Source organism: Colletotrichum acutatum, assembly GCF_030867785.1.
Source record: "Colletotrichum acutatum strain CBS 112980 chromosome Unknown BDZ83scaffold_38, whole genome shotgun sequence".
Lineage (NCBI taxonomy): Eukaryota > Fungi > Ascomycota > Sordariomycetes > Glomerellales > Glomerellaceae > Colletotrichum > Colletotrichum acutatum.
Window position 1 is genome coordinate 1,079 of NW_026849032.1, and position 16,112 is coordinate 17,190.

The following is a 16,112-nucleotide window of genomic DNA, read 5'->3' on the forward strand; positions in this document are numbered from 1 at the left end:
GGATGAGATGGGACGGGTTGCGAATGGGACGTGTGGATGCCCGGTGGATGTGAAGGGTTCACTCTCAATTCAGGTTCGCTCAGGTGGGTGCAACCATCCTACCACCCTGCTCCTGTCCGTCCTGTGTCCTCGCCCTCGCACTCACTCACGCACTCATGCACTCATTCATACTCCAAAGCTGGAGTCGGAGACTCGGAGGAGTCCAGCTGCTGATGCCGCTGCTCACTGCACAAATCCCCCAATGTCACTCAAATCCATCCTCGACATGTAGTGTAGTGTAGTTTCCTCCCCCCCTCTCTCTCTCACTCGCGCAGGCGCTGTGCTGACATATGTACACCCTCATCCACACGTCGGCTCTCCTCTCACTTTAACTCTCACTCTCACAGCCTGCTTGTCCCCTCGCTCCGCCGGCCACGTCCGTTTCTCCCGCGGCACCTCATCCTCCTCCTCATCCTAAGGCCCAAGGTTTGGTCTGGGTCTACCTGCATAGCTCAGCATAGTCTACCCGTATGGACACACAGTCTGTGCCTCATGCACAACTGACCGCGGCTCGAGCCCTGTCATGTCCTGTCCTTTCCTGTCTCTCCGCTGCTTTGCTTACCTTACCTTACCTTAGCTTTGCTGGCTTGCCTTGTCTGCCCTGCCCTGGCCCCTAGAGACCCTCCATGACCCTCCCCTTTCTCTTCCCTCCCAGGGCCCGAGAGTCAAGAGAGTTGACCCCCTTGCTCCCTTGGTCTCCCGATACCTCCACCCAAATATGATCTTCTCATTGCCAAGGGGGGTACCCGGTGGACGACGAGAGAGGGCCCCCCATCTTGCTGCTCGCCCATGCCCTGCCGTCACCCCAGCGCCTACCTACACAGTACCGCGCAACTTACACCCACGTCGGCTTGCACACGCACACACGCTCAGCGCTCTCGTTCTGTGATGATGGGTCGACAAGACACATCAATACATCTTCCGCCTCTCACCCCCCTCCTCTCCCGTCACTCCTTCTTCCCACTCCTCCTGTCATTGTTTTTTGTGCCCTTTCTCTCTCGTCAAGCCTCGTCTGTGCGCCTACAGGCCCTTGCCTAGACAGATCGACTATCTCGCCCTCAAGACCTTGGAGGACTTGAGCAGACCTTGCTGTCTCACCTCTGCGCGGCCCTGCCTGACCCTTCCTCATCCCGCTTGTCGTTCCCCATTCGATCTAAAAGCAGACAAGCTCCCCTCGATCTGCTGTTCCTATTCCCGCGCCTCTCTCACACCCACGTTCTCTCTTCACATCTCTCTTAATATCACCAGGCTCGCAGCCCTCTAACCTCAGTCACTCTTTCACTCAATCTCTGGTTCTGAAGACTTGATCCTGCGGCGTCTAAACACTGCCGGAAACATACTACGCATGCCTATCCCCGTCACTACACTGGTTCTACACTCGCTCTGCACACATTCGTTACCATCGCCATCGTGTTAACCACCGAGCCCTCCGTTGAACGGTCTACCCTCGAGCTTGGTCAACTTTGTCACAACAGCAGCTATGGCGTTCTACCCAAACTACCAGACTGCGTCGGCATACGATTATGGCTTCAGCACTCCTTTCCCCGGAGCCCCTCTGTATCAGAATGACTACATGGAAATGCTACGACAGCAACAGGCAATGATGAGCCGGGGCCTGTTCCCAGCAGCCGGGGGAAAGGCTACCGAATCCAAACCGAGACTTGCCAAGGACGAGGTCGACAAGCTTGAGAGGGAATTTCAGAAGAACAACAAGCCCAACAGCAGCTTGAAGAAGCAGCTCGCCGAAGAGATGAGGGTAGACATTGCGAGGATTAATGTACTTTCCCCTTCAGCCTGGTTTCCTGGAATACATCCACTGACAGGTCATAGAACTGGTTCCAGAATCGGCGAGCAAAGGCGAAGCAGGAGAAGAGGACACAGGAAAATGAGGCTCGCCGCAAGTCTGAACAGGCTACCGAGACGTCCATCAGCTCCGAGACTATCAAGGAGTCCTTCCACGACCACGACGACGATCTTCGCCCGTCCGCTGCCCCATTCCCACCCGTTCACGTATCAACCGACGCGTCGTCTGTTAGCGAAGCATCACCCTCGGAGGGCACCCAGACCCCAGAGCCAACGTTTGAGCAGCCACAGGTCGTTACGCAAGAGCCGGAATCAGAATACGCCTCGCCCGATTCTTCCAACTCTTTCCAGCACCAGGATCTCAACATCGGCTACTCCCTTGGCCCCGACCAATTCTATTCTGGCCAAACACCCTGCGACTTCTCGGCACCTATGCCTTCAGAAGTCATCCACCAAACACCTAACCACTTGACTCTTTCGATTCCTAGTCAGTACTTGACGGCACAGCTTCCCGAGTCAACGAGTGCCTCTTCGTTTTCGTCGTACCATCTGAGCGCAAGCGACATGGACGAGTCTTTCGCTTCCTTCCCGCACGGCCTGACTACCGGCATGACTAGCCCAATTCCGATCAACGTCAAGCAGGAGCAAATGCAAAGCGAAGATCTCGACAAGTTTGATCAGTTCTCCCCCCAGTCAATGTCCCGGTCCCCTCCCGAAATCTCCACACCAGACTTCCGATTCAAGTCCGGTTCAACCATCGACATTGCCAGCAGAAGAAACTCCAAGAGGCCCGCTGCCCTCGTCAGCTGCGTGCGCAGCCAGTCCTACAACTTCTCGGGGCCGAAGACCGGCATTGAGATGCCCAGACGCATGGAGGCACCTAGCCCGATGCGCCGCGTTGCATCTGCGACAGGAAACTTCCCGAGGGGAATCCAGAAGCCGGCCGGTTCAGGCCCGAGATCGCCAATGTACTTTGATCGTGCCCAGGAGAACCTCCTCTTGCAGATGGCCTCAAGGTCACCGATATCGCGAAGCCCAGCAGCGCCACCAACCCCAAACACACCAATTGTTCCCAGCCAACAAGCTCTGCGTGAGACTACCGTCTCATCCATGTCCTCGGCCGAGGATGACAAGAGCTACAGCATGCAGAACAGCCTGACAGTACCGCAGTATGCCATGGACCCTACCATGAGGACCCCGCCGGACACCCCCGGCATGATGACGACGATGCCGAACTCTCTGTTTCCCGCGTTCGACTACAACGTTTCCGACGAGCCGCTGTCGACACCGAGCTTTGGCAGCTTTGATCAGGAGTTCCCCAACATGTCGTCGAGCGTACCCAGCTATGTCGCACACGGTTGCGCAAGCCAGCCAGTCACACCTTCATTCCCTCCCAATAACATGGGCCCGGCGTTCTACTCATCGTACGGTGGTGGCAACACCGAGTACAACTGGTCGGATGCCTCGTCCGTCTCAGTCAAGCCGTCACCCGAGCAATCACGGTCAAGACAGTTTCAGTTCACCAACATGACTGCACAAGATTTCCACGGAGAATGAGGTGTCGTTCAAAACGTGGCTTGAACTTTACATTGGCCTTGCAGAGTAGAGTTTTGAGGGGTTCTATTTGTCATCACAGCAGTCAAAAAAACTTGCTCATCATGTATACTTGGCGCTGTACAACTACCAAGGTTTTTCTACTGCGTGGATTTTCACTTTGTACATACAGCGATTTGCTTTATCATTGGGCCATCGGCGCTTCACCGGGACTACCTTATACTTGGACTACACGGGTCCTCCTTTTCCTTTATGTCTTTGTTTATCTCTCTTCTGCAGCAACGATTTTCCTTTCTCATGATACCTACTGCATACACCAAAGAAACAAATCTCTTTACCTAATGTAATGATATACATACGGCTTATGTCCTGCTGGCGGCGGCGCTGTTTGTGGCTGGAGAGGGTGGGAGAGGAGAAGAAAAAAAGGGACCTGGATAACCCCATTGGAAGCACAGGACAGCTGGCGGAAGGGTTCGAGGTTACGCGTCTTCTACCGCGTTGGGTCGGATTATGCCTCTACCTCTGGGGTGTTCGCGGCGGCGTGAGGGGAAGAAGGCGACGCTGAGCAGGTCAGCACGTATAGGATTGCAAAGTTCGAGGTGCAGGATGGGGTGGGATGGGATTGAGCTTGGATAGATGGATGGATGGTACGGGAAGGACAGGGTAGGATAGGGCGTTCATCTTCCAGCGATCTACCTCCAGCTCCAGGTTAGGAGACGCCGAACTTCACCTTAGGGAGGTCCAAAATCAAAAAAGTATTTGCCGCACAGTCCACCGGGCACCCCGTTCACTTCTGGTGAACATCAGATGGAATCGCTTGCCCGGTGTAGTCCCCACCCACACCGAGGGTATCGCGCCTTCCCATCAGTGTCATCTGGTATATAAGGGGTCAGATGTGCCTGTCCTTTCGCCCACCGGACGCGGTGGGACACAGAACGTCGACGGGCGTTTAGCCGCAGTAGCCGAGCGGGTTGTAGTCCAGCTGGTAGAAACTTGAATCTTGAGACAGAACTGCCTTGATAGTGATGGTTTCATAGGAGCTCGAACCTCGCAAGTTCGAGCTCTGAACTTTTGCATTTTTTACCAATTGACTAATTGTCATTTTCACGTATTTGGTCGGTACATTGCTAAAGAATGAATCATTTATGTCAAACGAGCATCTGGAGAAGAGTTATGGATGATGAGGGTGATTGGACCATAGTAGAATTGCATCGCGATGCCTAGGGTGGTGTTGTTTACCTTTTGGGGCGGGGCAATCCCGCGGCAACGGCAGGTCACGTTACCTTGGGTGAATACACGCTGGCCGTATCTTATCTAACGAATAATCGCGACTGCGCTGGTAGAAGCAATCAAGCGTGCTATGGTTCACGTACCTCTCTCATATCAAGGTAAGGTAAGGTATTTCACTCATGTGATGCATCCATTCGTGAGTTCCGCGAGCGCCTGGGTGAGCCGATTTGACGTCCTAGGCTGCTCATATCCTGCTTACGGGGCCCCATGAACTACGAGTTGCATCTCATCGATATATAAAACGCTTAGAGTTACCTTCTGGCTACTTTCACATGCTTGGATATCAATTTCCAAGAGTCTCATGGCCGCAACCAAGCGCGTCTGACGTTGAAGGAGATGTAAGGTGAGGTGAGGTGAAGTCGCAGCAGAGTTCCATTGAAGAACATCGGTCCCACTCTTCCGAAAGTCAATTGGGCCAATGGCATCCGAGCGGTCATTTTGCGAGGAAGGTCCCTCCGCCTCGGCATTGGGTTTTTGGGGAAAGCGGTTCGTGTGGGGAAAGAAACAATGTCAAACCTCCCGTCGCAGTCCACTGCGCTGCAGGAATGCGTCTGATCTGCAACGTCTTTCTTCGATACGTCTCTTCTTCTTTCTAATTCTCCGAAACAAAGACAAGGCTTGGGTTTTGACTTCACATTGAGTTCAAGATATATCCACATTCCTCGCTCGCTCTTTGTTCGACCACATGGTCCGAGGAATGCGGACGATACCTACTCACATTCCAGTCAGTTTCTGCGTCTGGCACGCGGATACACTAAGACCAAGCTCCAAAATCCATGTTTTGGCTAAACTTACCCGCACCGAATGCCACGTTGAAAACAAGACACACACACAGCCTTCCGCATTCCGCATTCCGTTTGCCGCTGGAACGCTGGAACTCCTTTTCCCCTCGCGCCTGAAGACCAAGGTACCTACCTTCTCTGACCTGGTTATCGGAGACATCGAGAACCCCGAGCTAAGACCAATCAAGGTAAGCCAAGGTGGATGTTCGTTCAATCAACATTTCCAATCGCCCCCGAATCTGCCAATCTCGCTCTCTGTCTGGTCCCAGGGACACCCCAGGTTTTCTCCCCGCTCCCCGCATCAACCTCCACCGGCTTTCTGTCACGTCGACAATCGACTGGGTTTCTTCTGCCGTTCACCACAGCCGGCATCCACTGCTACCCACGCGGAGATGACCCTGGTCGGTGGCAGCAACTCCGAAAGAGGGCATCATTACCACTCGATGGGGAGTTGCTAAACCGCTTCTGGTGCGATCACCCTCTTCATATCTGCTTTTCTAATGCGGAGAGGAGAAAACACCCGGAGTTGTTCCGACTCTGGAGGACAAAAAGTCCTGGTCGTCGACTCGTATCGGCCCCAGGGCGCGGGGCCCAAGTAGTGCATCACGCCTTGGTTACTTACTTGGGGCGATGACGGAGGGCCGGCAACCTTGCGGACGTCTCTCATTCGATCTCCGTTAGCTATTCCCCTCGCCATGTAGAGAAGCGAATTGTGTCGGTCCGATAGACCCCAGTTTCTGATTGCCGTCCATCCTTGTCGAACGAAATCTCGTGGCCATGTTATACTAATGGGGTGCGACGTCGTAGTACCTTAGTAGACGATGTCCTTCGACATGAAGAGGTCACGGTATAAAGAGGGTTCTAAGGTCCCTGACGGCCGATCTCCCCTTTTGCCGACACCCAAGCCTCAACCGGATCGATATCGGCTTCTGAAGAAAATGGCATTCTTTGTGTACTTCCTGGCTACGGTCCTGTACCTCTCCGCGCCGGTGTGGTCAGCCGTTATCCGTGGTAGAGACAACGGTCCCGTTGTCACTGTAAAGAATGGCTCTTACTCTGGCATTCACAGCGCAGAGTACGGCCAGGACTTTTTTCTTGGAATGCCATACGCCAAGGTACGTGGCTGGAACCTTCGTTGGATAACGACATACTGAACATTCTAGACTCCTGAACGATTCCGCATCGCGCAAGGCCTAGACTCAGCATGGAACGGCACGCATACAGCCACCGAGTACCCAAAGCATTGCGTTGGTTATGGCTCTGACATGATTGGCTATGAGTCTTCGGAAGACTGCCTGTATCTCAATGTTGTTCGCCCAGCCGGTGTCGCTCCTGACGCACAGCTTCCCGTAGCTGTGTGGATCCACGGAGGCGGTCTGGTATGGTCTTTGACCGAACCCTCGCGAGAACCATTGCTGACAGTGACTAGTACATGGGAGGATCAGCCGACAGACGATACAATCTCTCCTTCATAGTCGAGAATAGTGTTAAGCAGGGTACTCCCCTCGTTGCGGTCAGCTTGAACTATCGTCTATCCGTCTTTGGCTTCCCCGGTGGCAAGGAGGCCCTTGAAGCTGGCGCGGCCAACTTGGGTTTCAGAGATCAGCGCCTGGCTCTGCATTGGGTCAACGAAAACATTGCCAGCTTTGGCGGCGCCGCCGACAAGGTCGTCATCTTTGGTGAAAGCTCGGGTGCTGAGAGTGTCGCTGGGCAAGTGCTGGCCTACAACGGTGAGCTGACACCATTCGCATGCGAAATATACTTTATGACTGACTTTTTCAAGGACGCAATGACGGCCTCTTCAGAGGCGCGGCTGCGCAGTCCGGCTTCGGAGGGCTCATCCCCCGCATGGTCGGCGGCTTCAACTCGACTGCCTATCAGACCAACTACGACCTCTTTGTCGGCAACATCTCCTCCTGTGCCTCCACTGTCGGCACTCAGGAGTCAATAGAGTGCCTGCGCACAGCACCTCTGGACGAGTTCAATGCCGTGCTGAACGCAACCACGTCACCCTTCAGCTTCGTACCTATGAAGGATGGCGACTTCCTTGCAGACTTTGCGACGTCGCAGCTCGAACGCGGAGACTTTGTAAAGGTCCCCATTCTGATCGGATCCAACTCGGATGAAGGCTCTGCATTCGGCCAGGGAAGGGGCCCGAACGGAGGACCGATCAACACTGATGATGACATGGCATTTGCCGTACGCAGCATCATGGCTCCCAATGTCGCGGAGACCACGGGCCAAAGCATCGAGGAGCTTGTTGATGAGGCATTGGCTCTATACCCCGATGACCAGGCCGTCGGCATTCCGAGCTTGCAGACGTGGCCACACATCATTCAGCCCGGCGAGGAGATTGCCGTAACTCGGGGTCTGCAGCAGAGACGCGGCGGGGCTTTCTTCGGAGACATGTATGTCCTGTTGACTCTTCGGTATAAGGCGTGTATGTACTGACTTTCTGGCAGGTTCTTCGGCTTCCTCCGCCGCAGAGCTAACATCATATGGTCCCAGAACGGCGTGCCGTCTTACGCATACCGCTTCGACGTTACCGTGAATGGAGTTCCAGAGTACATTGGCGCGACTCACTTCCAGGAGGTATGTTTGTTGATTGCGACGTGGCGAAGACATTCGCAGTTCGTCAGCTGTTGTGCAAAGACTTACCCCCACCCAGGTCGCATTCGTATTCAACAACCTCAACGGCCTTGGCTACGACGTAAACCCTTTTGGAGGCAACAGTACAAGCTACACTGAGAAGGCCACCGCGCTGTCAAAGACCATGTCCGCAGCGTGGGTCAACTTTTTCGTTTCTCTTGATCCCAATGGCGCTCCGGATCTGGGCGAGTGGCCTGCCTACTCGACGGAAGGCGGTGCATCTGGTAGCGACGTGGTGTTTGGCCTCAACGGCACTGTGTTGGAGACGGACGACTGGCGGGCGGAAGGTATGAGTTGGATGATTGAGCACGGGCTTGACATCTTTGGGAATTGAGTTTTCCCTGGCTCATACGACGCGTTCAGTACGTGTTGGATAAGGTAAGGTCCATACTGTGTGAACATCTTCAGACCTTATCTGCCTGGCGATATGTACATAGGCGATTTAGTACGTTCATTCATGTATATTCTATACGAACAACTCCACCTCCCAAGTTGACAACAACCAACCAAACAAGCTAGGCTTGAGAGCCAGACCCGGAACTGCCTCAACAGACCACAAGTTCCTGATCTCCTGCATCGGAAGGAGTGGGCAGTAGGATCCTTTCGGTCCTTTGATCAACTCCAAGTATGCATAAGCTAACCGAGACTTTTTGCGGCGCATAAGAGAGAACTAACGTACATCTGAACACTATATCCAGTTTCAATGAAACATCACCAACTCTAAGAGGTCCCGCTATAAGCGAGCAAGGAGGTGGAGTTTTCCGCCCGAGAGTTATACATTGGTTGGTTGGATGGAGGAGCAAAGCGATGTCTCACAGTCTCGTAACCAGCCACCTAGACCGCGGCTAGGCCTTCGGGTTTGCCCGACGAAATTAACAATCGACAATTATACTTTCCATGGACTAGTGATTAAGGTAAGTCGATGTTGGATCCTGCCCCCGTTCATCAGGTTTGTCATTTAGAGGAATGTCGTGGGCTGATGTTCGCCCACTTTTCTCTCTCCTCCCCCTGTCACAGCCCTAGGCCGTGCCACATTGCCCGGGCGAAGGCGGCTCGGGTCGATCCTTGAAGATCTGGGGGGAGGGGGAGGGGGATTGTGCATGATGCTAAAATGAAATTCTGTATCAACACGAAGTCGCATTTTTCCTGCTCCTTTGATGGAATTTGCTATGTTGTTGTCGGAAGCCACGGTCGGAGGCACGGGATGTGTTGGACGGCGTAGCTTGGTAGAAGCTTCCCTGAGCTTTGATGGTTTGGGTACTTCATCATATTGCCTCGATTAGCATTGGATCTGTTAAGTCTCAATTGACCAGAGTTATGTTGGCTCTGAAGCCGACGATACCGTCACCTCGGTCTTTTCGTGGAATACCCACCCCGCCGGAAGGATTCGAGTTTCTATTACAAAGTTACTTAGGTATTCCTTCCGCCCCCATCAACAACACCCCGTATGCCCGGCGGAATCCTTCGCCCCACTGGTACAAAAGTCTAAACAACGCCCAGCCCTATGCCTTCTAGACCAATCGGCTACCGTCGAGACAACCGCAGTAGGAAGCTGGTGTCTTTCTCTCTCGCGTTCGTCTGATATTGCCAAGAAAAAATTGAGAACTTCGAGACTGCAGAATGTCATGATCTGGAGCCTGTAGTGCTTCTTGGCGCTTACGTTGTCTTTGCTAAGCCTTTGTCGCTTCAAGATACCTTCGGAATGCTGTTACCTAAAATTCGAGTTGTCAGTTCTTTGGTTTTGCCCGGCGAGGAAGAGGCAAAGTCAATACAGCCTGAGCTAAGCAGGGCTGAGATGTACGGAAACTCGTCAGGAACTTTTGATCCAACTATCATGAAGTGTCCACAGGTTCAGATTCCCATACGAGACGAAGACTGAAGTATTGATGGCCACCGTCTTCTCATGCAAGTCTCTAGAATATATAAGCACGTCTTCCGTCCTCTAATTCATGACCTCTCTCTCCCTCATCATCTCACAACAACAACTACTTCTTCATATCAAACTCCAGAGCTCTAAACTCACTCACTACATTTCATCTTTCAACAACCACTTTCCAAGATGCTCATCACCAACATCCTCACCGCCGCCACCACGGCCTGCGCCATTTTCGCCCCCGCTGCCGCGGCCTACGACATGAGAGTCAAGAAATACGGCAAGACGGACTGCTCCTCGTCCGGCGGCGGCAACCTGGACTGGAACGCCAACGAGTGCCACGCCCTCTACAGCACCGACTGGGGCATGAAGGTCATTGACTATGACACCAAGTGCAAGAGTAAGAAGAATACCAGCCCTCTTCACCCCCTCCCCGTGACTTCCTCGAACCATAGAGAGTTAGAGCATGTCTGACTAATGGTGTTAGTGAGAGGATACAACAACGGAAACTGCCGAGGCAGTGCGGTTACTGCCTTTAGCACCAGGCAGTGCCATTCTCTGAAGGGAGTTTGGTCCGTTCGTGTTGAGTGCGAGTAAGGAGCAGCAGGTTGTAGAGTACTTGCAACCGAAAATCGACCTCGGAAGGAGGGGATAGATGGGGGGCACTTGTTACGGCATCAGAGTGAAGGGCACATAGACTTCGCACACACAAAAAGCCGGTTCTAAAACTGTTCCCATCTTCCAGTCGTTCAAAGCTTCTTTGAGTTGAGCGATAATCAATGACTTACACTCTACGTTCCCAGGCTAAGAAGCTAGCGCCACTGTGTGAAATTGATTGGTGAATATGCCGTGTGATCATACCGTATTATGTCTACCTAGTACCGTCTTGCACCCGAATAATCATGAATAAGGTATATTTCTTCTAAAAGAAAAAAAGGAAATATAGTGATCTTCACTCATCCCCAGATAAGTAAGTGATCATTCTACCTAGTTTGTTGTTGCTTAAATTCACGAGTGATTTCTACTCTTTGTGAGATCGTTACGTGTAAGTCTGGTTCCTAAAGTGTGTCGACACCTTTTGGTACTTCTTCCTTGAGTTGGTCATAATGCGTCATCATTGAACTACACGTTGGTGTGACTTGATCTTTCTAAACCGACAAATAGCCCAGAACAGACAAGACAGGGCCATCAACTCCAAGAAAATTACAGCCAGTATCCCGCCCCATCGAACTTGACTGAGAAACGTGCCAGGCGATACTACGCCATGGCGCCCAAACGCCAAGCTAGTCGCCGGACGTCCCAAGTGATCTAGATACCAGAAGTGTTTTGGGTCATTTATACAGTCTCCTACAGTAACCGGTTGGAAGCCCTTTTGTAGGAACCCATCTAGTAGATCGCCGATACTGTGATTACTCTCTTTTTGGGACCCTCGTATCGGGATGAGAAAAGAATCTCGCCCGGGGTCTGCCGCTTGTAGTCTGTCGAGGAGAAGCGTAGTCTCCGTGTTGTTGCTCATGTCTGCCGGTCCACCGTCCCAGAGTACCAGTCGCTGACCATTTATCGTCAACTTTTCAACGCAGCCATTCTGTACTGTGCAATCGACCGGGGACGACCAAATGTACTGTGGTCGAAGGCCTTCAGAGGAGGACGAGGCTCCGAGAATCGTGGAAATCTTCTGGCGGGCTTTGAGGAGGTCATCATGCTCCACGCCGCTGTGGGGATGACGACTCGATGTGCTAAATCCAATCAGATGCCCGTTTTCATGTAAAGTCTGTACTACAGATTTTCTGTCGTTGTCTTTCATTGAATCTGCGGTCCATGGAGTGCTGTGTAGGAAGAAGGAAGCTTGTGCATTTCGCTGGGCGAACAGTGTCAGGATTTCATCCTTTTCGATCCACGAGTCGTCATCGAATGTGAATGATACTGTTCCTGGAACCTTGGAGCTATATCAGATTTGGGTACACTTTTGACGGAGGACTCAAGTGGTTTTGTGACTTACAGTACATTTGCGGATGACTTGACCGTGTTTTGACAAGATTCGGGGACTCATAATGGTCTCTGAGCCGATTCAGGTACGCTCCTCGACAGACTCCGGACTTTGAACCAGCAAGAGTTCAGGAACTCTGAAAGATGAATGATATGGAGCGAGAGGCCTCACAGGCGGGTTTGCCCCCATTCACTTCCATACCCCCTTACCCCCATCCCTTCGGCATTGCTCGCGGCAGAATATCTGTATTCTTGCCCGAGCAGCAGTAACTGATCCCAGCTCACACGTGTTATGTAATCTTCTCCGTTGTCGCCATGTTGTGTTGCATCCCACGCTTACCCACGTTCCCCCTCTTTGCCGGCCCGGAACTCTAAATAAATGAAGCAAGCGCTGATATGACGGGTTCCAGGCCGTTCACTGGCCACTCCGTATAAGCTTATGGATCCCGGCATACTGTGTAGGGGTTCAATGTAACGTCCGTTGCCACGCCGGTGGCTGGGCGCTCCGACTTGCTTGCTAATACCTGCCGTAAAGAGAGAGAACCCGAAACCGTCACTTGCATTTTTCAGCTTGGACTGCATGAGACCAGAAGACTGCGATGTTCTCGTACACGGCGAAGCCGTTGGTCGATGGAGAAATCGCAGGGGGATGGGCGCCAAAACATTCTGGTTCTGTCTTCTGACTCCGCTGCTTTTCTCAGACTGAGTGGCGGGTAGAGTGTTATCTGCTTGATCGGCTTCTTTCCTCTTTTGGATTCAAGAGAAATCTCTATACGCTTTCGTAAACATTTTCCCGGAAAGTATAGCATGAGCGCAGATTGTTTGATTAACTGTCTAAGAAGTCGCATCCACTACCACAGCGGCCATCACCTTGTCAACCAACTCTGACTCCGCAGTGTGAGCAATCCAATTACAGAAGCCCAACAGACAAACGTGAAGTTGGCGACTGTAGAGAAACAAGAATACTGCAGTTTCTTCCTCAATCTCGAGTACGAACCCTCGGTCCTTAGGACGCGAGTCTCGTCCGACTCTTTGACGTCTCCTTCGACAGCCATATCACCTTCGCTCTCATGAAGAGCATCCGCCAACAACAGAGTACTGAACCAAGTGGCAAACACGACGAGACAACCCAGATTCATAAATGTAACCCACGGAGAGAAGTAAAAGCCCCGTAGCCACGAGATCACAATACTCAGGTATGAAAAGTTGGCAAACCCCGCGCAGAAGATCATCAGCATGGGATGATAGTCCGGCGTTCGGGCATTCACCTCTCTCCTGCCGCCATGTTTCTCCAGGTCTTCAGGCAGCAGTAGCTCGGGCTCGCTCGAACACCGGCGAGCAAAGCATCGAGTGAAGAACCTCGCCGCATCGCGAAAGGCTAGACGAACAAGCCCGAGCACCCAATAGGTGTGGTTGCTCCTCTCCCAGCGAACGTACATGAGGAAAGCCTTCAAAAAGGTCTCTGGCGCGACTGTGTAGCCAACAGCATTGCTCTGATACTTGAGACGCCAGCCATCACGTAGGAGTCCCATCGTGAGCTGGACGTCCTCGCCGTGCCTCATCGGACGCCCGAGGAATCTCGTGTCCACGAGGGCCTTGGTGTGCGGCAGGATGGCGTCTCTGCGGAATGCGGAGATGGCGCCTGGGAGAATGGTGACGAACCCGTGTTTTGACTGCGCCGCTCGCGGGATGTTGCCGTTTTGTTCAAAGAGGCAGTCAAGGATCCGAGGGATGAAGCCGTCCCATCCTTGAGATTGGATGTTGAAGACGGAGAGGTGGCCGGCGACGCCTCCGACGTCGCTGTCTAGGACGAAGGGACTGACCAAGTTCCGGAGAGTATGCTTGTCGAGGATAGTGTCGGAATCCAGAGTCACGAGTATCTCGTTGCTGGCCACTTCGAATGCCGTGACCATAGCCTGGCGTTTTCCACGGTTGACCTCATGCCGGATTGTTGTATAAAGAGTCGAAGACTTTGGTGGAAGTGCGTGTTGTATGTGAGACCAGGTATCATCCGTCGAGCCGTCATCCACAACGATGATGTGGACTTTGTCTCTGGGATAATCTGAAGACAACACGGAGTTTATTGAGTTCCTCACGAACCCAGACTCGTTGTACGCCGGAATAATGACGTTGATAGATGGCAATCGGCCATTGTTCTTGAGCCCCTGGATGGGTTCATAGTCAGCCCACCGCGCAACGACGACTAAGAAGTTACACAGGAGGATGCAAGAAAAGAGTTGAAGGATAATTTCGTAGGGGCTTAGTTGGGGCTTCGACTTGACTACAATATACTGAAAAGTCACAAACGTAGAAATCGTGCCCAAAGCAACTAGGCGGCCAATGGTCGACCGAAAACACGAAGCCGTCATCCTCGCTCTGTGAGTTCCTTTGCGAAGCGCGGAATACAATTTCAATCTCGCAATACTTGATCCAACAGCAGCTTTCAGAGTCTTGTCAATTTGTGTCTTTACACTGCGGAAAACGTCGTCCCCTTTAGGAAGTCTTCCGAAGCGGGGACACCGTGAATCTGGACCCCTCTGATGTCCCCCTCGGTATTGATTGCCACTCTTGATCGACATATAGTGGAAACATGACCCGGAATGCAGGTGATCAGGGATACCATCACGAACTAGATGGACCCTTAGATGCGACAACATGAATCGTTGAAGCACTTCACCGCCATCTGCTTTTGCCGCGGTTGACGGCGGTGTGGGCGGGATGGTTCTTGGTACGACGTTGAGGCGATCCCAAACAGCCTTCTTGAAACGGCGGCAGTGAGCTTTTCTACCGCGCGAGACGAAAGTCTAATCTGAGGAGGAAGAATTGGCCTGGAATTCCGTGATTGCTTGTCTGTTCTTTGCCTTATGTAGTCATGGCCACCACGCAGGTCTTGACTTGATCGAGACAAGCATCTTTCTTCTCTACACCCCAAATTAGACTGTAGACAAACCCTTCCGCAATGGTTCAAAACTCAACAAGTCTACTGGCATGTCTGCTCATCCTTTCGGTTGGAGTGGACAGTCACACGCTTATGCAAAACCCCATTCCTTTCCCAAGTCAACTCCGGGACAACGGTCCAGTAGCCAACGATGGCTCAGACTGGCCATGTAAGGGCGAAGTGGATTACGATTGGTCCGGCGTGGCCAACATCTGGGAAAGGGGCTCAAAGCAATACTTGCAGTAAGTCAACCATCTGTACAGGCTGCTACTTGAAGTAAACGTGTTGACGACTTACACAGGGCCATGGGAGGCGCTTCCCACGGCGGCGGCTCGTGCCAAATCTCGGTGACACGGGACCTCAAGCCCACAAGGAAGAGCCAATGGAGAGTCATCCACTCCATCGAGGGCGGGTGTCCGATCCGGAACCTCACCGAGGTCAACTACGGAGATTCTCCCACAGTCGTCCTGCCTAGCCTCTACAACTTCACCGTCCCGGACTGGCTGCCCGTAGGACCGGCCGTTATGGCGTGGACATGGTACGGTCGCTGGAGCGTTCCCGAAATGTTTATGAATTGCGCTCCCATAGTGGTTCTGGGCCAGGAGACGAACGCAGACGTCACTGAACAAGAGCGGGCGGCAAAGTTTGACCAGGCGCCCCTCGTGTTCGAGGCTAACAACGGCAACGGCTGCTGGACGCAAAATAAGGGCAGCTGTGTAAAATTCCCCAACCCGGGCGAGTCTCTCGTGGTCAACGAGGAATGTCCTTTGTACGAGGAGACAATGTTTACGGGGAAGTGCGGACCTGAGAGGAGTCTGGGAAACCTTTGGAGCTGGCCGTCACAATGGGCCATCTTCAGTGGCGGTGCCGTTGCCGTTGCTCTTGTTCTCGGAGCCATGCGCGCTGCCAGGACTTGGCGCGGAAGGCAGAAATACGCGCATCGTAAGCTCGCAACTGACGATGTCTAAGTTTTTCGGCTGAAGATTTGAGTCGTTTGGTGTCGTTTGCCGGGGGACCGTGTAGGGTTCATGAGCACTAAGTCTAATGTTGGGAAGGTTCTAGAAGCAATATCACGACATCAAGCCTGAAAACGTCTCTATCCGTTCTTGCGTGAGTATGAAGTCCTCGCTGACAGATATAATAATTACGTAAGTTGAGCCTTTCGGCATGAGCTATGCCTGAACTTTCCCTCAACGTA

The 16,112-nt window shown here is 52.7% G+C and overlaps 6 protein-coding genes across 6 annotated transcripts; 4 read left to right on the plus strand and 2 right to left on the minus strand.

Annotated features, from left to right (window-relative positions):
* Positions 1-1,519: 1,519 nt before the first annotated feature.
* On the plus strand, positions 1,520-3,399 carry BDZ83DRAFT_575737 (homeobox domain-containing protein; the record flags this gene model as incomplete). Its single annotated transcript, XM_060504843.1, has 2 exons — positions 1,520-1,816; positions 1,870-3,399. The coding sequence occupies 2 exons, from the start codon at positions 1,520-1,522 to the stop codon at positions 3,397-3,399; spliced, it is 1,827 nt and encodes a 608-aa protein (XP_060365790.1).
* A 3,007-nt stretch (positions 3,400-6,406) lies between these two features.
* On the plus strand, positions 6,407-8,451 carry BDZ83DRAFT_575782 (carboxylesterase; the record flags this gene model as incomplete). The annotated part of the gene is made up of 6 exons (XM_060504851.1): positions 6,407-6,583; positions 6,632-6,847; positions 6,898-7,198; positions 7,252-7,885; positions 7,931-8,060; positions 8,137-8,451. 6 exons carry the CDS (start codon positions 6,407-6,409, stop codon positions 8,449-8,451), a joined length of 1,773 nt encoding a protein of 590 aa, XP_060365791.1.
* Positions 8,452-10,176: 1,725 nt separating this feature from the next.
* Positions 10,177-10,587, plus strand: BDZ83DRAFT_751384 (uncharacterized protein; the record flags this gene model as incomplete). The annotated part of the gene is made up of 2 exons (XM_060514042.1): positions 10,177-10,390; positions 10,478-10,587. 2 exons carry the CDS (start codon positions 10,177-10,179, stop codon positions 10,585-10,587), a joined length of 324 nt encoding a protein of 107 aa, XP_060365792.1.
* A 507-nt stretch (positions 10,588-11,094) lies between these two features.
* Positions 11,095-12,405, minus strand: BDZ83DRAFT_618213 (uncharacterized protein). Its single transcript, XM_060508064.1, has 2 exons — positions 11,990-12,405; positions 11,095-11,926 (listed from the first exon to the last, which is right to left on the minus strand). The coding sequence occupies exons 1-2, from the start codon at positions 12,038-12,040 to the stop codon at positions 11,105-11,107; spliced, it is 873 nt and encodes a 290-aa protein (XP_060365793.1). The 5' UTR covers positions 12,041-12,405; the 3' UTR covers positions 11,095-11,104.
* Positions 12,406-12,423: 18 nt separating this feature from the next.
* BDZ83DRAFT_618215 (nucleotide-diphospho-sugar transferase) lies at positions 12,424-14,852 on the minus strand. Its single transcript, XM_060508065.1, has one exon. It carries the CDS (start codon positions 14,631-14,633, stop codon positions 12,843-12,845), a length of 1,791 nt encoding a protein of 596 aa, XP_060365794.1. The 5' UTR covers positions 14,634-14,852; the 3' UTR covers positions 12,424-12,842.
* Positions 14,828-15,991, plus strand: BDZ83DRAFT_618216 (uncharacterized protein). The gene has a single exon (XM_060508066.1). It carries the CDS (start codon positions 15,220-15,222, stop codon positions 15,880-15,882), a length of 663 nt encoding a protein of 220 aa, XP_060365795.1. The 5' UTR covers positions 14,828-15,219; the 3' UTR covers positions 15,883-15,991.
* Positions 15,992-16,112: the final 121 nt, after the last annotated feature.